The sequence below is a fragment of the Ostrea edulis genome, chromosome 4 (assembly GCF_947568905.1).
Source record: "Ostrea edulis chromosome 4, xbOstEdul1.1, whole genome shotgun sequence".
Classification (NCBI taxonomy): domain Eukaryota; kingdom Metazoa; phylum Mollusca; class Bivalvia; order Ostreida; family Ostreidae; genus Ostrea; species Ostrea edulis.
Genome location: NC_079167.1, coordinates 48,372,556 through 48,396,299, shown reverse-complemented (window position 1 = coordinate 48,396,299; position 23,744 = coordinate 48,372,556). Strand labels below are relative to the sequence as shown.

Sequence of the window (23,744 nt, the reverse complement as noted above, 5' to 3'; positions counted from 1 at the left end):
CTTCTACTCATAACCAACTCACATGTGACATATGAAATATCATTACGATCAAGTGAATGGTTCTCAAGATACTGAGCGGACATGTGGTCTACCCACCGACCAACAGGTGCAAAGCAATATGCCCCTCTTCTCTGAAGTAGAAAGAAAATCAAACAGTGGGCATGAAAACCACAATCTAATTAAAATTAGATCATTAATTTGAACCACTCACCTACTTGTAGTGATCATAGGTGAGTGGATCAAAGGATCTGATTTTAATTAGATTTTGCAAACCAACACCTAATATACAGTACCTGGCCATAAATGATTCATCATTTCATTTTCATTGATAAATGCCTTTTTGAATTTTTTTTATTGCAACGTTATTTGTAGTTCATTTTTTTTGGATATGATATCATATAATGCAGAATTGTTCATAGTTTCTTCATATATTTTCAAAATAATTTTAACCCGCGTTGTGGTGACATCACACAATGTGAAATTGAAATTTTACGGCACAAATTTGTTAAGGAATCGTAGCATTTTGAGGTTGGGAATTTTTGCCTTTATGATTCATAAATCATTCTCAATGTATCACAATATCCTTAGCAAATTTGTACAATTTTGCATAATTAAGTGGGGAAAAAATTATGGAAACTGGATTAATATTGACCTCAAAATAAGTTCTTATAAAAATGGGTTTTTCGAATTCGTTTTTTCACCATATATTTTCAAAATGATGACTCACTTGTAGGTATATATGTACTACAAGGACAACAACATCCGTAAAGTATTTCATTTAATACAAAGAAATAAACTCAATTCTATTTAGGTAATGGTTGACCTTTTCATGTAAAGAGTAATACAATTTGCAATATTAGACCCATTGAATATATTGTCATGTGAAACATAATTTAGTTATGGCTCTAGAAAGGGGGGGTGGGGGGTGTGTCGTTTTTTTTTCTCACACACAAATGTGCGATACCTGGTACTTTATAATTAGCAATTCAGTCATTAGAATTAGATGTGATGCCAATACTTACCGTTGCAAATGTAGCATGGAACAGCCTCTTTTCAAAATGAAGTCCCTCTTTTAGAGTCATCTCATATCCTGTTAAAAAGTTAGAAACATTGATGTTTGTTTTTAATCATATGTACTAATCTATGATACACCAGTAGATAACAAGAGGCCCACAGGCCTTATCACTCGAATACTAGTTGAAAGTATCACTAGCCCCAAGAGCTATGGAATCTAGAAAAAAAATTCTGTTCTGAATATCTAAACTAAATTCTGATATTCAGCAAAAGTAATTAAAACAATGTGTTCTTTTAAAAGATAAATTAACTCCAAAGTGCCCATACTGATGAAAGGCTTTATAGCATAATATGCTATATCAACACTATGCGACTATTTTGGACCCGTCCTAGAGTAAGAACCCTGAGGTTGTGAAATTCTCAATTTTGGTACATCCAGTCCTTTTCACCTTTTCCTAAATATGTATTTAGTTTTTATAAAGTATCAGCAAAATTAAAGAAGTCTTTCAAATGATAACCAAAACCCCTACCTCTGAGATCATGAAATTTATAATTTCTAAATACACTGTATCCATTAAATTTCAATTCAGTATCAATAGCATTAAAGAAGATGCTATTAATTTTTTTGTTAATGCAAACACTATATATCAAGTTTGGTCTTGCCCTGGGGGTTAGAACCTCTACCCTGGGGATCATGAAATTTACAGTTTTGGTAGAGGCCTTCCTGCTCTACATCACTGTGCATTTAGTTTTCTTACAGATGTATGGTTGTAGAGAAGATTTTTGAAAATTAGTAAAAAACAAAAAAAAATGATTAGAATTTTTTGTCCTGTCCTTGATGACCAAAGGCTGCAGGAGTCCAGAAATTTACAAATTTTGTCCTCTTGTCCTAAAGAAGCTTCATACCAAATATGAGAAGAATTGGAATGGTAGTTAGCAAGAAGTAAAAAAAAATTTCAATTGTTAAAGCACGACAGACGATTCAGACCAATTACCCGAGTGACTACCTGAGTGACTGTGACTCAGTTGCATGCAAGTTGCAACAAATAGTATATTTTGGCCAAACTCCTAGGTTCAAAAGGGAATAACTCCTAGAAAAATATCAAATAAGAATTCCTTGTGAATATTCACATCCACACAGATATTGCATGGGTCATTGAAAATTAACGAAACTATGAATATGTTTTGTTTTTTACAATAAGACGGGTACAGAAAAAGAAGATGGTCGTCAGAGTGTGTAACAGAAAAAAGCAATTTTCTTGGTGTAAAGAAAGAAAAAACTGGACGGTTAATAATCAGTGGAAGAACTGGATATTTAGTGATGAGTGTCGGGTAGAAATTAGTAGTAATAACTGTGTATATCTGGCAAAAGTCCGATAAAGTTGACAACCTTCATCTTGTGTGCGCGCCATTGAAGAGCAAACGGTCTGTTATGATATGGGGATGTATTTGCTACGAAGGTGTTGGAATATTGACCAGTGTTAACGATAATATCAACTCTTAAAAATATATTGAAATATCAGAAAACAATTTATGGCCCGTTATTGTCAGAAATTTTCCACATGGAAATTACATATGTATGTTTTTCAAGATGACAATGACCATAGAACACGATTATTCAGTACTTATATGGAAGAAAATGATATAAACATAAACACTACATCATGGCCAGTTCAGTCCCCTGATATCAATATCATTGAAAATATTTGGTTACGACTTAAAAGACAATTGCAGTCCATCAACAAGAGGCCCACAGGCCTTATTGGTCACCTGAATACTAGTGAAAAAGTATCACTACTTCCATGGACTATGAAATCCAAAAAAAAAATTCCTGTTCTGAATATCTAAGCTAAATTCTAATGTTCAGCAACAGTATAAAACAAGATGTGTTCTTAAAACTTCACTGCCTTCAAAAGTGCATACACTGATGAAAGGCTTTAAATAATAGGTGTATTAACATTAAAACATCAAAATATATGACTAATTTGGACTCATCCTTAAGTCATAACCCTAGGTTTTGATTGAAATTCATCATTTTTTGTACATCCTTTTCTGCTATTCCTAAGTATGCATTTAGATTTTATACAGTATCAGCAAACTTACACATATATACTATGTACTAAGTTTGGCCCCACCCTGGGGTCTGAACCCTTACTCTGGGGATCATCAACTTTACAATATTGGTAAAAGACTACCTGCTCTATCCATTTAGTTTCAATTTAGTATCAACAGCACTAAAGAAGATGTTTACACATAAACACTATATATTTAAGTGTTTTACACATAAACACTATATATCAAGTTTGGCCCCGCCCTAGGGTCAGAACCCCTACCCCGGGGATCATGAAATTTACAATTTAGGTAGAGGCCTTCCTGCTCTACATCACCATACATTTAGTTTTTCTTACATATGTCCTTTTCTTGAGAAGAAGATTTTTGAAAATTGGTCAATTTTGGGCAGTTTTTGCCCCACCTCTAAGGCCCCAGGGGTGCTGGAGACCTGAAATTTATAATTTATGTCCCCCTTGTCCAAATGATACTTCATACCATATTTGAAAAGAATTGGACAGGTAGTTATTAAGAAGAAGTTAAAAATGTTCAATTGTTAACGCATGACGGACGACAACCAATACGCAATTTCCAAGTTGCCCAATAGTTCTTTCCCTTTGTGGAACTCTTACACACAGTGAGACGCAAAACATTGTTATACCCCTTTAAAACAGTTCCTATATAACTCCTTACAAAAAAGTCCAACATTTTGACTGTTCTGGTGACTTTTGGACCGGGAACTGATAAAATCGACTGTTAAAAAAGACTGTTGACCGATGACATCATATGGCGCTAACCCGAGTGATCTTTTCATGCTGAAATGGCGGATGCATATTTTGTGACAGCAACGGAAGATGAAATTCAATTGATTCTTCTAAGTAGGGACAGCAAGAACATAAAAAAAAATTGTTCATTTTTTAGAATCAATTGTAAAAGATGAAGTTTACTTAAATTTTTATTATATTCGTGTTAAAGCTGTTAACGCAAGTCACATGATTCTTGGTCTGCTGATTTGTTTACGTAATGGTGATGTTCACTGATTTGACTGGTGATGAAATACGGAATTTATTAGATGAAAAGTAGAGCAGATACACGAAAAATATAATTATCAATTAGGATATTAGGCATGTTTTCTTTTAAACTAGTGGAATCTGTGATAAATGTACGCAATCACACTGTCCTGTTTAAAGTCAACAAACCATGTGCACCTAGTAAAAACAACCTAAAAAATGAAGGTGTATAACAAAACAGTTATTAACTGGGTCCTTGGACAACAGCTGTTTTGTTTGACCCTCGAACGGATCGGTTATTTGATAATAAAATAGCTCAAACAAAAATCGATAATCACCATTTTTCTTTGATTAAAATATCACTCGCGCAGAAGAGGAAATAAAAAATAATTTCATATTTAATTTAATGGCCTAATTCAATCAAATATTATTCTTGATATGGTCAGTTTAATGTATACCAACAGCTGATATAAACAGAATTTACACTTTCATTACTTTTATTTGTATTAACATAGCTAGTCTATAGTTTATGTATACATCTTGTACCCTACCAAGCGTTCAACAGAACACTGAACGTACCTCTATCACAAAAGAGCCGATATCTCGGAAGTTGCGTATTGCAATAGGTCACCTGAGTTTACTCAGGTGACCTAAAAACTCCATCAAATCATGAGATCAGCTGATCGCAGAAGTTACGCGTTTTTGGCAAAACCTACCGGTAAATTATCTCTCAGTTATATGCTACAATTCCAACACGGCTACAAGAGTGAATGGTAATCTCACTGCATATTAAGGTAAGACAAACAATATTAACACCAGGAGAGTAGTTTTTATTGAGTAGTTAATGTAAACAAACCGCCACCATTTTGACGTCAGTGACGAATACTTATGTCCAGTGACTGTATATTTCAATGAAACTTTCAACATAATAAGATTTATAGAATTAACTATAAATCCATTTATTTTAGCCAGACTTAAATATATTTTATTTCTGAGGATTTTTTCGGAAACACTATTCCGGAATCCTACCGGAAATAAGTTGGCAAATAGAATAGCATTTCCTTTTATGACGAGGCAATTTCGGGAGAACGGTGAGATAACAGTCGAGACAACATTTTAATTTTTTATAAGATTCAGAAGCTACGGAAAATAAGTTAAATTGTAGAAAAAACATGCCAAAAGAAAAATCAACGAGGGCGAAAAAGAAGAAGGGAGGTGATGTTATGAGAAAGGGGCGAACAAATAAAAATGTGGAAGGTCCAGTTGAATTTCAAGAGCAGACGACAATGGAGACATCAACAAATAACGGATTTGAGGGAGAAATGGATGTATCACCCAGAGATGAACCATCGGGATTCCGCATGGAGAATTCCAGGGAAACCATTCGAGGTACACAGGGCATAGATATACCAAATATGGTCAACAGTTACAACAATGTCATTGGACTTAATGTTTCACAAGAAATTAAAAACAAAATAGTCAGTGGTCAGTATGTAGAATTGGCAAAACTGTTGATTAATTCTAATGAACCACAAAAACAAACAATTGTAATGGTGAATGGGGAATTACAAACATCCGAGAAAAATTCTAAAAAAATCAACAACATTGAACAATGGACGGATGCATTTATAATTTTTTGCAGTATTTATTTAGAAGCACATCCGGCAAAAACATTAGAAATTTTGAAATACATGAATGATGTTAGGTTAGCAGCATCTAGGTCAGGAAATCTTGGATTTAAAGAGTATGACCAACAATTCAGATTAAAAATGGCAAAGAACCCTACAAAACCATGGGGTGAGGTTGATTCAGAATTATGGTTGATGTTTGTTTTACCTGCTGTTAAAACTCTGTCTGCTGCTCCAACTTACCAGAGTCAGAGTAAAAAATGCTACAATTACAACTACCAAGGTTCATGCTTCAGATCACCCTGTGCATATTTGCATGTATGTATCAAGTGTGGGGGTCAACATCCTATCAACAATTGTCAATCAAAAAACATCAGCACACAAGGGGAAGGTTTTAGTAATTTTCGTGGACAGGGAAATTACAGATTTTCAAGGGGTCAGTACCAAAACACAAGAGGAAGAGGGGGGTCTCAATTCAGAGGTCAAAGGGGAACTTTCTAAAGTATGGAAGCTTGGGACCACCCCTATAGATATAAACAATTTAGAATCATTGTTACACAGTTCTCCTAAAAAAAAATATAGCTTTAGAGCTTTTGCAAGGATTTAGATTTGGATTCAGATTAGGGTACAAAGGGCCAAGAATAGGGAGTGAATCAGATAATCTTACATCAGTCAAAAAACACCCTGAGAAAGCAAAAAAAATAATAGATAATGAAGTAGAAAAAGGAAGAATAGGGGGACCATATTCAAATAAACCAATATCAAATTTAAAAATATCGCCAATAGGCATTGTACCAAAAAAAGAGGGAATGTGGCGATTAATTACACATCTATCTTTTCCAGAAAATAACGGTGTTAATCACTACATAGATCCCCAAGAATGTACAGTAGCTTATACATCTTTAGATCAGGTTTTAGAAACAGTAGCTAGGTTGGGAACAGGAACATTGCTGGCTAAGATGGATATAAAATCTGCATTTAGACTAATGATAATCCATCCTGGTGATTTTGATTTGCTAGGTTTCAAATTTCAAGGTAAATATTACATTGACAAATGTTTACCAATGGGTTGTGCAATGTCATGTAATCTGTTTGAAAAGTTTTCAACATTTTTACACTGGCAACTACAGAAACAGACAGGTATTGACACGATTTATCATTATCTGGATGATTTCTTATTTATTGGAAGAGTAGGTACTCAAGAGTGTTCACATTTAATGGAAGAGTTTCAGAATTTGTGCAGTTTGGTGTGTGTACCGTTAGCAAATGAAAAAACAGTAGGGCCATCTACAAGCATTATATTTTTAGGTTTAGAAATAAATACGGTTGATATGGTTGTAAAAATTCCTCTAGAAAAGGTAAAACAGTTGAAATCTATGCTAAATATGGCCCTTATTAAAAAGTCATTACAGTTACAAGAAGTACAAAGCATAGTTGGAAGCTTAAATTTTTTCAGCAAAGGTGTGCCAAATGCAAGAGCATTCAACAGAAGGTTTTATGATGCTACTTGTGGGGTGACAAAAGCTCATCATCATATCAAAATCACAAATGAGTTTAGGGAAGATGTTAAAACTTGGTTACTTTTTTTAGAACAGTTCAATGGTGTTAGACTCTTGCATGAGAGTGATTGGCTGAGTAACGAAAATATGAAATTGTTTACAGATAGTACAGGCAATCCAGATTTGGGATGTGGGGCATACTGGGAAGGTAGATGGGTTTTCTGGCCTTGGCCAACAAAATGGGATTTAGGTATTTTTAAAGAAATGTCATTTTTGGAGCTGGTGCCCATTGTATTAGCTATTTACATATGGGGCGAAATGCTCTTTAAGAACAAGAGGATCATAATGTACATTGACAACAATGCACTGGTGTCAATTATTAACAAACAAACATCAAAATCAAAAAGAATCATGTTTTTGATAAGAAAGTTGGTCCTTATACTGTTAAAAAACAACATAGTATTCAAGGCAAAACATATAGCAGGTACACAAAATAGTATCGCAGATGCACTGTCACGTAAACAGTTTAAAACATTTCAGGAATTGGCTCCACAAGCAAACAAGATACCAGAAAAAATACCAGTAGAATTTCAGCAGTTGATGTTAGAAATGAAGTAAACAACTTGTTACATCTAGCAACAGCCCCAAATACTCAGGAAACATACAACCAGGGACTAAGATGCTTTGAGGAATTCCAGGATTCCCTAAACCTTAGCAAAATATGGCCCCCTACGTTAGAGCAAATAGTTCTATTTATAGGTTATATGTCAGCAAAACATCTCTCAGTGGCAACAGCTAGAACTTACATTTCAGCTATTTCTTACAAACTAAAAATTCAAAACAATAGGGATGAAACTCAAAGCTTTCTGGTTAAGAAACTCTTAGAAGGATTCAGAAGAAAGGTCAAGAAAAATGATGCCAGACTGCCAATTACATCAAATATATTAAATCAAATACTACAAAGTTTGCACTTGGTTTGTACAAACTACTATGAATGCAAACTGTTTCAAGCCGCCTACACTTTAGCATTTTTTGGTTTCTTTAGAGTTGGAGAAATGACAGTAAAAAACCAAAAAGATCTGGGACATGCAATTGAATATGAAGACATAACAATGTTTACAGAAGAAAATAAAATCCAAATAAAATTAAAGCATTCCAAAGTGGATCAAATAGGGGAAGGAGAAACAATTACTATTCAGAATAGCCAATTTGGGTCTCAAATACAACCAATTAAGATTATTCAAGAATATCTAGCAATACGACCTTCAGTGCAGGGGAAGTTGTTCTGTCATTTTAGTGGACAACCATTAACTAGATACCAATTTACGGCAGTTTTAAATAAAGTTTTGTCGATAATAGGGTTAGAAGGTAAAAAATACAAGTCTCATTCATTTAGAATTGGGGCAGCAACCAGTGCAGCAATGTTTGGTATGTCAGAGGAAGAAATCTGTAAAGCAGGAAGATGGAAATCTAAAGCATACAAAATTTATGTTAGGATGTAATCATAATATAAATGTAGGTGTAACCCTTAAGACTGTCATATGTTTAAGTATATATGAAAATGGTTTCAAGTCATATAATTATATAATCTTGTCATGTCTCTATATATACACTTTCAGAACAACAGGTATGGGTAGTGGGCTCATCAATAGTCAAAAGAGCATTTTTAGCAGCTAGAATCAGACCAGATGGAGTTAACTTGGGACTAATGGATAGATTAAATGTGTCTATTTGGTGGCAAGGAAAAGGGGGTATGGGCTGGTATGAAATGTACAACAAGATCAAAACATTGCTGAAAGTTGCTGACCCTCCTGATTACATTATTCTACATTGTGGTGGTAATAATATTGGGTACACACCAATCAAACAGCTTATACAAGATATGAAAGGTACAATTGACAAAATTTGGAAACTTTTACCCAATACAAAGCTTGTATGGTCACAAATATTGCCTAGAAAGAACTGGTATTCATCAGATAGCATAGAAAAAATGAATAATTCTGCAAAAAGAATCAACAGTTCAGTGGCGGCTTATATAGTAAGGAATGGGGGATGTTATATCAAGTATTTGGATATCAAACTTGTAAACACAAATCTTTTTGAGGCAGATGGGGTCCATATATCAAATATAGGCAATGAAATTTTTCTCAACAACATTAGTGCAGGGTTAGAACAATTTATAACGAATGGATGGCAAGTGTATCCAAAGTTATACTAGAATTTGGATGGGGTATTTTGTGGCAAGGTCTTGGCTCCAGGAACTAGCCGCTTCCCCCCCTTGGTGGCGGTGGCTTCAATGGTTAATATTGTAACCATTTCCGCCATGTGGAAGAATGCGCGTCTGGTTCCTGTGATTGGACATTGAATGATTTGATTGGACAATATTGTATGTATTGAATTATTTGGTGACAATTTGGTCACATATATATATGATACACTTTGATTGCCGCTCACCGGAATCATAGTCATATGGTTTTTTGTTTAATTGAAAATTGACATTTTAATGATTGATGTTTGGGGGTGATTGCAAATCGTCTCATTGCCGTCAACCGGAATGAGAAGATCTGCGAAATTTGTTGCTTGATTTTATGATATAACATTAGGCAATGATGTGTTTTTGGCCTGTACCATTTGGGTGTCAATACACAGGTGTAATTTACATGGTAAAATTTTAATGTAAAACTTTAAAATTTTACTCATTGCCTAGTTGCCAAGACCAACAACAGCCACAATGGGGAGGGGGGTGTTGTTATAAAATACAATAAGTGCAAAAAATAAACTTGTATATAGGTAAACATAATGTTATGTCTTTATTTCCATCCCAGGACAAGGTCAGCTTACAAGTACAATGTACACTACAAACTGCTATCATTTTGAAGTTTTGCAAGGCTGGTCTATAATAATAAGATTTATAGAATTAACTATAAATCCATTTATTTTAGCCAGACTTAAATATATTTTATTTCTGAGGATTTTTTCGGAAACACTATTCCGGAATCCTACCGGAAATAAGTTGGCAAATAGAATAGCATTTCCTTTTATGACGAGGCAATTTCGGGAGAACGGTGAGATAACAGTCGAGACAACATTTTAATTTCCCTTCCCACCCATCCCAAAAAGTTGTAAGAATATGTACTGCGGAAAATGTTTTCAATTTTTCAGGTGAGCTCGATTCTTGGATATAGTTCTGGTTATGGGAAAAGAAACAAATACAATGGAGTGTGTTTGAAAAGACTGTCTTGGCAACTTGGGGCCAGATAAAGTACATTTTTGATTACGGAACACAAGAAGAATGCGCGTCTGGTTCCTGTGATTGGACATTGAATGATTTGATTGGACAATATTGTATGTATTGAATTATTTGGTGACAATTTGGTCACATATATATATGATACACTTTGATTGCCGCTCACCGGAATCATAGTCATATGGTTTTTTGTTTAATTGAAAATTGACATTTTAATGATTGATGTTTGGGGGTGATTGCAAATCGTCTCATTGCCGTCAACCGGAATGAGAAGATCTGCGAAATTTGTTGCTTGATTTTATGATATAACATTAGGCAATGATGTGTTTTTGGCCTGTACCATTTGGGTGTCAATACACAGGTGTAATTTACATGGTAAAATTTTAATGTAAAACTTTAAAATTTTACTCATTGCCTAGTTGCCAAGACCAACAACAGCCACAATGGGGAGGGGGGTGTTGTTATAAAATACAATAAGTGCAAAAAATAAACTTGTATATAGGTAAACATAATGTTATGTCTTTATTTCCATCCCAGGACAAGGTCAGCTTACAAGTACAATGTACACTACAAACTGCTATCATTTTGAAGTTTTGCAAGGCTGGTCTATAATAATACATTTTAAGATGCTTTAAGTTGGATTTGTTTGCAATAGAATTATAGCATACCTGCATTAACTGCCTCCTTGCACATAGATGTGGCTATTATGGAGAAGCTGCCGATTTTCTCGGCTGTTTTGATGGCCTCATTTACCAGATCAGCTGCAGGGAGCACTTTACTTACCAAACCTGTGAAAGGAAAACTACAAGTATAAACTACACTACAATAAAGCATAATTATCATTTAAAGTAGCTAATACTTTTCTAGTTATAAAATGTTTCTAAATTCTAGAGAATCTTAGTGTGTCATTATTAGCTATGCCATCATTGAACACCAACATTTCATGAAATAAAAATATCCACACAGAAACGTTTTGAGCACAATTTAACGTTATTGTATTCAGAGTTGTAAACAAAGATCACAGACCAGTTATGGGTTGGTAAGTTCTGGTAACCAGTTTTCACATTTTATCTATTAAGTATTAATGAATTCTTGTAATATATTGACCCTGATTACAGTTAAGGATCAGCAAATCTTGAAACATTTCACTAGCATTGATCGATGCAACTGGATGAATGTTCAAAACATGCATAACTATGATATTGCAGGCATTCATAGCTTTTGTTTTTAACTTGACAAGAAAATGAATAAATTATCACAAGAGGCCCTTGGAACTGAGAGCTACTGATCCACCAACCCTTATAAAAAACTTTGATTTACAGTGAAGAAAAAAAACGCTCACGGTTTATTATGTTAGAATGCTTATTACGTTGGAATATTAACACACAAAACTATTTCTTAACAAACCTATATAGAATAGACATGGTTATTACATTGTCCCAAGAAGCCGCAATTTGGTATTACATTGCAAAAATTCTGACGAAAATGTAATAAACCCCTACATAGTCAATGTTGGTTAAGATCATCACCCTATCATCATGAAGTTCCCACACCTACATAGTCAATGTTGGTTAAGATCATCACCCTATCATCATGAAGTTCCCACACCTGGACTGCACCGGGCTATCAGAGGAAATTTCCAAGTCTATTAGGAAACACAGGCACCTGAAGTATGGATATTAATTACTACCCCCCCCCTTTTTTTGATAAATTTTTTTTGGTGACAATGATTTCTCTGAAATGTCTATATCATCCCTCTTTCGATTCATGTAATCGTTTCACGCTTTTTGTAAGCTTTAGAGATTGGCCTCTACCGGTGTATTTTATTAGGCTTTATGGAAAATTTGATCATGTACCAACCCGTATTTATATCTCGATAAATATTTTAAAATGATACCTCATTACTTATATTTACATATTTGGTCGGTAACATATTGCTGAATTGTGTTAACAACACGTTTCAATATATTTCAAATTGTTGACGTCCACAACGAAGCGTCATAGATGTTCAAAATGATGACAACACAAAACAAAGTTCCATACAATGAAGAACTGTTATAATTATTAAGACGCTAGAAAGCAAGTGCTGTATATCAACATATACTTATACATTAACTCGGGAGTATATAATGGAAAATTCTTCCATATGTCTAATTTTAGGGGGTGGGGGAATTATGATTTAAACAGAGGTGCGCAATGTTACACTTACAGTTGTGATACGCTTTCACTTTTGAAAAGTGAAGACCGACTTTGAAAGATATTCAGCGGATATTATGGAGTTAACAGAAGACTGAGATGAAGGAACATGAAGAACAGGGCGGCAGTCATCAGGTGTAGGCAAATCATTAATAGACAGGACAGAGGACGCAGCTCAGATGAATCTCTGGAAAGAACTGAACATAGCAGAGAATGTGGAACTGCACGAAGGTAAGGGACGGTTTGGATTTGGTTATGTAATTGTTGACAAACATGAGCTCACTGAACGCTTCTTTTGACTTGATAAATTTCTGTAATAGGTTTTTAACGACGTCTCGCTTCGATGTCCCGACATAAACTTGGAAACCGACATCAGTCGCCTATGGCTGCTGTGGCACAGAAGCAGTGTGGTGTGTAGGTCTTAATGCACTTTGACGACTTATCGGCCATACATCCTGAGAATGACCTTTTTGCTAAAGCCTAATGTCATCGTCTAGCAGTAAGTACAATTCCGCATCACCGATGACCAGGGTGAAGTTGTAGCAGATGAAATTTTAGACATACAGTAGTAAAATATTGTTTACAGAAATGCTTTTATCAATTATGGATGAAAGTCCACTGCTTGGAATACAAATAAAACCGTAAATACATTTTGTGATGTTGATTTCATCTATTGATAGATTTCTGTAGTAAATGAGAGCGATTGCTAGATGTGGCCTTAGTAAAAGTAGTACCTGTTACCTACTTTTAACAAATGTTCATACGCACAGCCGTGACCTCTGTTGACCCCGTAGTGGATTTATGCAGGGCTAAATACGTATTGCTCGTAATAGTGTTATGTAGGAGAAAACAGTTGCAAATGTAAATATTTTTTGTTACATAGCGTCGCCATTCATGCTACTCTTTGTAACAAATTGTTACATACCGTTCTGCAGATGGCAACGGTATGTAACAAATTGTTACATAACATGCGGGGACTGCAACTTTTTGGAGTGATTCCGGGAGAAAAAACCCACCAAAGTCTTGTAGTCCCTTTAATGTGTCTGTGAGTTGGTATGTGTGTGTGACTTTCATGTAAATCAGCTGTTAGAAGTTCTCGCCTATTTACGATCACTCAATCTCTGTTAGTTAAAAAATAATTAACCAAACACAAGATGTCTAATTTGTTGACTTACTAAGATCATGAATTATCGTTGTTTTATACATACCACACTCCCTGTATGACCGTATTACTGAATACTAAATATATCTTTCATAAAGTCCATGAACAATGTTCATGTAAGTATATACTGCATTATGTGGAAATATATGAGCGTTAAAGACATTTTGCCATGGGAGGGGTATAAACCCTGTGTGCTCTTTCCATTCTCTAACCACTGCTCGCTACTAATTTGTTACATACCGTTGCCATCTGCAGCATGGTATGTAACAATTTGTTACAAAGCATAGCACGAATGGCGACGCCATGTAACAAAAAATAAAGTTGTTACATAGCGTCGCCATTCGTGCTACGGTATGTAACAAATTGTTATATACCGTCTCATTGTTACATACCGTGCCACATCACAACATTACAAAACATACTGGAAAAATGACAGTAAATGTAGAATTTAAAATAAAAAAACAGAAGCACTTTTAAAATGTATATTTTCAATGATTTTATAACATCTATAATGTAAAAGGTCTGAAAAATGTTAAGTAAAAGCTGTGAGAGGAGTTGGTTACACAAAGTAGGTACCATGCTTAAAAAATGACAAAGTTCAACTACATCATGTATATGTAAATTTTTCAAAGAATGTCCGATCACTTCCAAAAAGACACATGCACATTTACAATGCTTCCATAACAGCTGTACAAGGTCTGAAGGATGTCAAACAAGAGGCCCAAGGGCCTAGAATCGCTCTTCTGATAAATTGTACAACCCCACCATTTCTATTCTTAGCCTCTTAGTATTCTAAATCTTTAGTTAAATCCTAAGAATTCAAAAAAAGTAGGTCAATGTGACCTACTTTTTGGTTTACACATTTTGAGAACCCAAGAAATATCAACTGACAAAGTTTGATGATTTTAAGCCAATTAGTATCTGAATATTGAAATATAGCTGTCAAATTCCAATCGTAGGTCATGGTGACCTACTTTTTGGTCAGCGAACTCCGAACATGCAAAGTATGTAACTGACAGTTACAGTTTAGAAACTGACAAAGTTTGATGACTGTAGGTCAAATAGTATCTGAAATATATAAATATAGCCGTCAAATTCCAAAAGTAGGTCAAGGTGACCTACTTTTTCGTCAACACCCTTCAAATATGCAAGACCCAACAACTGACAAAGTTTGATGACTGTAGGTCAAATAGTATCTGAATTATATAAATATAGCCGTCCAATTCCAAAAGTAGGTCAAGGTGACCTACTTTTTGGTCGACACCCTTTGAACATGCAAGATGCATCAACTGACAAAGTTTGATGACTGTAGGTCAAATAGTATTTGAAATATATAAATATAGCCGTCCAATTCCAAAAGTAGGTCAAGTTGACCTACTTTTTGGTCGAAACCCTTCGAACATGCAAGACCCAACAACTGACAAAGTTTGATGACTGTAGGTCAAATAGTATCTGAAATATATAAATATAGCCGTCAAATTCCAAAAGTAGGTCAAGGTGACCTACTTTTTGGTCGACACACTCCGTAGACTCAAGATGTATCAACTGTCAAAGTTTGATGATTGTAGGTCAATTAGTGACTGAAATATATAAATATAACTGTAAAATGCCAAAAGTAGGTCACAGTGACCTACTTTTTGGTCGATACACTTCGAAGACTCAAGATGCATCAACTGACAAAGTTTGATGATTGTAGGTCAAATAGTGTCTGAAATATAGTAATTTAGCTGTCAAATACCAAAAGTAGGTCACGGTGACCTACTTTTTGGTCGACACAAACCGAAGACTGAAGACGCATCAACTGACAAAGTTTGAGGATCCTAGGTTTTACAGTGCCCAAAATATGCATCTAAAATTGAAAATGTGAAATTTGAATATCTGCAAAATTCAAAAAGTAGGTCACTGTGACCTACTTTTTTATAAATATGTTTCAAGGCCTCAAGATGCATCAACTTACAAGATTTGATGATTCTAAACCTCTCGGTATTTGAAATAACAACTTAAAATATATCTATAAATGATAAGCCATAAAATTCAGAAAGTAGGTCACGGTGACCTATTTTTCAGTTGACGCATTTCAAGGTCCCATGATCCACCAACTGACAAGTTTTGATGATCATAGGCTTCAAAGTGTCCAAGATATGCATCAAAATTAATTTTAAAATAAATACCTGCAAAATTCAAAAAGTAGGTCACCGTGACCTACTTTTGAGACAACTTGACACAAGGTCCTAAGATGCATCAACTGTCAAAATTTGATGATCCTAGTCCTTATAATGACTAAAATATCAAAGATTTAAGGAAATATAAATTTAGGTCAACTTTGAAGTGACCTTGAGACCACGCCCTTTGCCCCAGGGCAATGCCTTGAACAATTTTTAATCTACAACATATCCTCATCCTTATGTGTAAGTTTGGTGATAATTTGCCCAGTGGTTCTTGAGAAGAAGATTTTTTAGCAACCACTACTTTTGTTTGTATTTTCCTGATTATCTCCCCTTGTTAAAGGATCACATCCCTCTATTTAGTATGTATGAAAGCCCTTGGGCCAATGATACCCTGTAACAAATTTGAAAAAAATTGGCCAAGGGGTTCTTGAGTTATAGCCCTTTTTCTAAAAAGTTTACGCACACCGCACAAATGGCCATAGCATTAGCTCTTTGAGCCTTCGGCTCAGAAGAGCTAATAAATGCTGTAAGAGCTAGGAGTTGATTACAAAAATAGGTACTGTCTATTCAAGATATGCTTAAAAAATTACAAAGTTCAACTACATGTAAATATTTCGAAAAATGTCTGATCACTTTCAAAAAGACACATGTACATCTTCAATGTGTCCATGACAACTGTACATCAAGTTAGAGGTGTGAGAGGAGTTGATTACACAAAGTAGGTACCCTATTATAGGGACACCCGCCAGCCATTCACCATACTATAAGCCGTTTGCACGTTGTGCAACCCAGCAAAGAACCATTCACTGGCATTTTTCTTTTTTACAATTTGATGTATAAATGTTGAGTACAAACGAATTCTTAGTGATATTTATATAAATGCATTATGCAAGGAAGCGGAAGTTAAAGAAAATGGTCATTATGGACTATTGTGGAGATGCAGATCATGTAGATAACCAAAGTTTATTAAGATTCCACACTTCTATGGTAATAAAGAAAAGAAAGGATAAGGACATGAAGAAATATGGACATTCAAGATAAGCTGCAAATGAATTAGAGTGTCAAGTCTTTGAGACAAGGAAACAGATTAAATTCGAATGGCTACTACATACAAGGCATTACTTTTTGTATCATATTAAATGATTTTTTCCACTTTCAAATTTAATGACTGAATGCCAAGCAATTTTTTAGCCAATATTTCCATTGCAAAATCAACTTCGGATCTGTGTTGAAAATTATGTGCTTTGTGTATGGGACAGAAAATATTAACGAATACACAAGTGCACATAATCATAAGTTCACAAACATTCATCATTTTGCATTCATTGAAGATCATTGGTATAATTAGGGACTTACTAGTCCGAAATATCCGACGTTTTCCTGGCTTTTTTAAGATTTTGAATCCATTGTTAAAATCATAATCAATAAAACGATGCTTCTTGTACTTACTAATATCTATTAACACAAAATATCACTCCAAAATTTGATAACAGAAGTACACAATTGTAGTCAACCAAAGCGAACGAGTCGCGTGACTCAAAACAAAGCTCGACAGTTTGTTAAAATGTTTTCAAGAGACTGTTTATGTGATGAAAGAACCCACAAAATCAATATTAGCAAGTACAAGAAGCATCGTTTTATTGATTAATTATGATTTTAACATTGGATTCGGCTCGCAATTTCTAGTTTACGTAATGGCGCCGGTTCTGACGTTTACCTGGCACAGTAAATATCAAAATCATAAAAAAGCCAGGAAAACGTCGGATAATTCGGACTAGGGACTTACCTGCTTTCTCAGCCTCCTGTGCTGACATTCTGTTGGCAGTTAGTACCATCTCCATGGCCTTGGATTTCCCTATTGCCTTACACAGTCTCTGGGTTCCTCCAGCTCCTATTGAAAAAATGAACGATTTCCACTCTCCGATAATATCAGTTACATATACAAGGGTCATTTGAAAAGTTCTGAATATTGATGTGATTTATGATGTAAGCTATAATACCTTTTTGCACTTAAAGGTTATGTACATGTAATAAGGAAACAACACCCCTAAGACCAAGGAGAGCGGGAGTCAAATTGAAAATTTATGTCTCCCTTGTCCCAAGAATGCTTCAAACCAAATTTGAAAAGAATTGGAATGGTAGTTATCAAAAAGTTAAGAATGTTCAATTGTTAATGCATGACAGACGACGATGGACGCTGACCAAATGCAATAGGTCATTTGAATTTACTCGAGGGACCTAAAAAGGTATGAAAATTTAAAGTTTATGAACTTGTACATGTTTCGTTCATTTTTTTTTTTATTGGCTTATTAAAAAATATTTTCAAGAAAATGAAGGGGAAAAAAGTGTGTCACCCAAGACCTGAACCATGATCGGTCAGTTGAAGCTATCACACAGCTATCTCAGATCATATGAAATCAGTCGAACCTATCAAACAGCTATCTCAGATCATATGAATACAGCTTCTTAAATAAGAACAAATAAAGAATGTACGATAAAATAAATACAATCAAAATTCAAATCTAAACAAGAGGTACTGTGAGCAATGCTCACTAAGAATACCCCCTGCTTACCCCAATCTCCCAAAGGGTGTTGTTAATAGGTATAAATTACCTCTTTCCTGAGTGTAAAAATACGGTATGCCTTTGTAGAAGAAAATGGAAGATATAGTCCGAACACAAATCCATGGTATAAACCTATAATTTTGACCTTGAGATCAAAGTCAAGGTCATAAAGAGGTCATGAATGTACATGACACATAGTCTCATGGTGATACACCCATGTCTTATGGTATGACTATGTCAAAACCCTACATTCAATTTTGACCTTGAGGTCAAAGTTCAAGGTCATAGAGAGGTCATGAAGGTACCCGACACATTGTCTCATGGTGATACACTCATGTGTCAAATATGGTATGCCTATGTCAAAGAACAAAGAAGTCATGACCCTGACACGAATCCATTGTAAAAACCTTTAATTTTGACCTTGAGGTCAAGGTCATATGGAGGTCATGAAGGTACCCGACACATCGTCTCATGGTGATACACTCATGCATCAAATATGGTAGGCCTATGTCAAAGAACAAACAAGTTATGGCCCGGACACGAATCCATTGTAAAAAAAATCAATATATGCACCCAGGGGTGCATGAGTCAAGTTGCATGGGATACATTGTAAAGTCAGGAATGATGTGGCATATTTATAATTGTGAAGAACTAATTTCAGTTTTAAACTTTTCAAGTTACTGTCCAGAAACCATATTTGTCTGAAGTTTTCAATCTATTTTTGGTCACTGTGACCTTGACCTCTGACATTTTTTCTCCAAAATCAAGAGAGGCCTTGCTTTGCTGGTATCCAACAATATATCAAAGTTTCATTTGATTCGGATTTAAACTTTCTGAGTTATCATCCAGAAACCAAATTTTTCTGAAATTTTCATTCTATATTCGGTCACTGTGACCTTGGACATTTTTTCTCCAAAATCAATAGGGGTCTTCCTTACCTGGTACCCAAGAATACTTCAAAGTTTCATTTGATTCGGATTTAAACTTTCTGAGTTATCATCTGGAAACCAAATTTTTCTGAAATTTTCACTCTATTTTCAGTCACTGTGACCTTGACCTTTGACCATTTTTCTCCAAAATCAATAGGGGTCTTCCTTACCTGGTACCCAACAATATATCAACGTTTCATTTGATTAGATTGTAAACTTTTCGAGTTATCATCCAGAAACCAATTGTTGACGCCCGCCCACCCACCCGCCCGCCCGCATCACCAAACCAATAGCCGAGTTCAACTTCATTGCAACTCGACTAAATACCTTTAATTTTGACCTTGAGGTCAAGGGTCAAGGTCATATAGAGGTCATGACACATCGTCTCATGGTGATACACTCATGTGTAAAATATGGTATGCCTATGTCAAAGAACAAAGAAGTTATGGCCCGGACACGAATCCATTGTAAAAAAACCTTTAATTTTGACCTTGGGGTCAAGGTCATATAGAGGTCATGAAGGTATTCGACACATCGTCTCATGGTGATCCACCTGTGTGCCAAATATGGTATGCCTATGTCAAAGAACAAAGAAGTTATGGCCTAGACACGAATCTGCAGACAGATGGATGGACGGACAGACAGAGTGATTCCTATATACCCCCCTGAACTTCGTTCGAGGGATATAATAAGAGGCTGTCTATGACAGAACCATGCTAATGGCTATTGAAGGACATGGTTTAGAATTTCATGAAACTTAGTATACATACTCTACATAATCTTAATACTGATTTTTATTCCATTCCGTGGGTAACTATGGATACGAGTTTTCCCTTTCCTATTTTTAGATACATTGAAAAAAATCAGAGAATATACTACTCTTTTGGTTTATTCCATGCAATGTAATTAATGATAAATCCAGTGTACAAAATCCATGCAATTAAATGAACCGACCACAATGGAAACTAGCTAGATGCTAATTTGTGTTATCCTGGATAAATAAAGGCTATTATTATTATCATTATTATTATTATACTCATTTCACACAGAGACAAATAAAAATTAACAACACATGCACAATCAGATTTTGATACACAGTGTACAAAAATATGAAAATGTTAAAATGGTGAAAATTCTGAAATTTTACCAAATTTCACCTATTTGCACTATATTTAGTATTTTTTTAATCATCACACTTTGTTCTTTACCTGGTATTGTGCCAAGAGTGATTTCTGGCTGTCCAAATTGTGCTTTGTCACCTGCATAGATTATATCGCACATCATGGCTATCTCACAACCACCTCCCAACTGCATCAACAGGAAAAAAAGATAATCATAGACATGTCAACATCTTTTCTGTTAAAGTACAGTATATACTCGCCTATAGGTCGGTTCACCTACAAGTCGGTTGTACATGTATATTTTGAAGGCTATTTTGGAGGGATTGCCATTGACCCACTTATAAGTCGGTATAACTTTTTTCAAGAATCGGTTGACAATTTCTAACATTTTCATACCTCTGTTTCACCCCTGTTTCAAATAATATTTTGTGAAATGCGCTGATGTTTATACATTTTCTCAACAATTCATTTTCAAATATATATATATTATTAAAATATGTAAATACTTGTACTTTATGCATATAATCTTAGAATACCGTATACACTCGCCTATAAGTCGGATTTTTGGGAGTTAAAAATTGGTCCAAAACTCTACATCCGACTTAAAGGCGAGTCCTATAAAGATTAGCATTTCTCTGGACAGCGTAATATATAGTATTTTGCAAACAACTTCGTACTCCAACGATTACCGTGATTAACATTGATTGGACATATTATATTATTCATGTATTCTAGGATTATATACATAAAGTATAAGTATTTACATATCTTAATGATTTTATATTATTGAAATTGATTTGTTGAGAAAATGAATAAATATCAGCACATTTCACAAAAATATTATTTGAAACAGAGTTGAAAACTTTAGGGCATTGATTTGAAATTGTCAACTGATTCTTGAAAAAAAATTATACCGACTTATAAGCGGGTCAATGGTAAATCCCTCCAAAATAGCCTACAAAATATACAACCGACTTACAGGCGAACCGACCTATAGGCGAGTATATACGGTACATGAATAATATATGTCCAGTCAATGTTAATCATGACAATCGTCATGAATAAATAAAATTATTACAATATGTAAATACTTGTACTTTATGCATATAATCTTAGAATACATGAATAATGTCCAGTCAACGTTAATCATGATAATCATCTAAGAACGAAGTTGTTTAAAAAATGCTCTACATTACACTGTCCAGAAAAATACTAATCTTCTTAGGACTCGCCTATAAGTCAGATATAGAGTTTTGGACCAATTTTTAACTCCCAAAAATCCGACTTATAGGCGAGTATATACGGTATACACTTATTTTGTCAATCCATTATAATGTTGCATCAAAACTTTTCATATGGAAGTTGAAATTTTATATGAAGATAATTCATATATATAAATACATGTATACTGCTCCAACAAAGGTGTCTAACTCCTGTTTTTAATAGGGATACTGTATAGAATGAAACTAGAAGGTATGGGCTGCAATGCTTATCCAATACAGAATGACATCTTATAAACTTTGTGGAAGTTTACATGACATCGAGATACTTATATACTGGTATCATTATGAAATATTCTAGTCTTAAATAATTGTTATTCTATACACAGTGTTTGGGATAAGCATGCACCCTGCGCCATAGTTGCATTAAATTAAAAAATGGTGCATAGAATATTGAAAACAATGCGCCGTTAAGGCGCATATCGTCGATATACCTAGTTTGAGCTTTTCCCCACTGACTTCATAGATATACGAACTTTTCAACTTTTGAGCTGAATCTATATCGATTTCGTGCTTGAAAAATCTTTATTGCTGTAGTGCTTTTGTAATGGTACAACTTTACGTTCTTTTAAGCGCAAGTGTGACTTCAATTTCCTCAGTATCTAATCAAACAGTAAAAGGTTATCTGATTGGTTAATACCGTTAAATTGCAATTTTAACGTGCACAGACTGAAGATGCCACCGGAAAAAATTCCTAAGCCTGATAAAGAACAAATTTTCTTTAATTTTCGCCCGAATGATAAGCCAGTACCGGCAGTAGACATTGTAGTAGACAATGACGCGGAAACATCAAAACAGACAATAACTGAGAATCCTAAAGTAAAACGCAACTTTAACACATAAATAATAAAACTAAAGTTACCTATGGCAATGCAGTCTGTCAGTAGAGTTTATATAACAATTTACTGGTCTCTCGGACTCGTCATTTTAAAATGTCACATAAAAATTTCAATATGGCGCATTCATTCTAAAAATGTCACATTGATACTAGCTGGTAACATGCCATTGTCACATTTAGCAATCTGCTTATCCCAATCACTGTATACATTACTATGTAATACACTCCTTTTCTGGCCCACTGCTTGAGAATGACTACACTGACAAACTTGATTCTCCTTTACCCAAGAACACTGTGCCAACTTTGTAGGTCATCTGAGTCACTCAGGTGACTATTTCTATCTGTTTTTGTTCTTCATGCATCAGTCATAAACTTTTGAACATTTTTCAGCTTTTTCTCTGAAATAGTTGACCCAATTATGCCAGTTTCAATTTAAGGTAGTTCACTACACTAAAGCTTATACTCTGTATGACACCACGTCACAAGATGGTGATTTAAATGTTTCGTGAAATTATTTGTATCGATCATTTTGTCTATCATCGTAGCTCAGTGGTTAAAGCATTGGGCTGGTGAACTGCAGATCTCGAGTTAAAATCCCCCAGAGTTCATATGTGTTGAAATAATTTTTGTGAAAATCATCTTTTTTATCCAAATTTGTATATTTTTTGCCTTTTTGGCATATATATACTTATTGTATATCATCATATCTTTTATAATTAAATCAATTCGTACTGATTTGAGAAACTATTTCTGGATGTAGTGAGCCATCTTAAGAGCTCTTCAGTGTAGGAGGTGCATTTAGTGGAACTTTGAATGACTTAATGGAACAGAGTGGACCTACTGTCAGTGAGGAAGACCATAAACTGTATTAAAAATGGCTTCTCTTTAAATATGTAAACATTGAAAATACAAAATAATATGTTTTATGGCGTGACCGTGTTTGAGGGCAAAGCAAAAAAGTTTTGGCATTAGTACCTATATCCAAAACAGGACAAAAATAACCCGAAGTTAGCACGAGGACAGAGCCGTATCAAAGCAT

The 23,744-nt window shown here is 34.7% G+C and overlaps 2 protein-coding genes across 3 annotated transcripts in view; one reads left to right on the top strand and one right to left on the bottom strand.

Moving 5' to 3' along the window:
- LOC125668655 (enoyl-CoA hydratase, mitochondrial-like) overlaps positions 1–23,744 on the bottom strand; it is a 53,277-nt gene that overhangs the window by 6,285 nt on the left and 23,248 nt on the right. Inside the window, exons 4-7 of the mRNA XM_048902981.2 lie at positions 20,675–20,774; positions 17,760–17,864; positions 11,116–11,235; positions 1,023–1,090 (exon numbers count right to left, since the gene is read on the bottom strand). Coding sequence (XP_048758938.1) covers positions 1,023–1,090; positions 11,116–11,235; positions 17,760–17,864; positions 20,675–20,774 — 393 coding nt within the window. The remainder of the gene's footprint in view (positions 1–1,022; positions 1,091–11,115; positions 11,236–17,759; positions 17,865–20,674; positions 20,775–23,744) is intronic.
- On the top strand, positions 4,773–9,435 carry LOC130054184 (uncharacterized). Of its 2 annotated transcripts, none has more exons than XM_056162803.1 (2): positions 4,773–5,462; positions 7,741–9,435. In XM_056162803.1, the coding sequence occupies exons 1-2, from the start codon at positions 5,246–5,248 to the stop codon at positions 8,700–8,702; spliced, it is 1,179 nt and encodes a 392-aa protein (XP_056018778.1). In that variant the 5' UTR covers positions 4,773–5,245; the 3' UTR covers positions 8,703–9,435. The 2 variants fall into 2 exon arrangements, with proteins under 2 accessions (XP_056018778.1, XP_056018779.1); XM_056162804.1 differs by having other exon boundaries at positions 4,983–5,462; positions 8,820–9,435.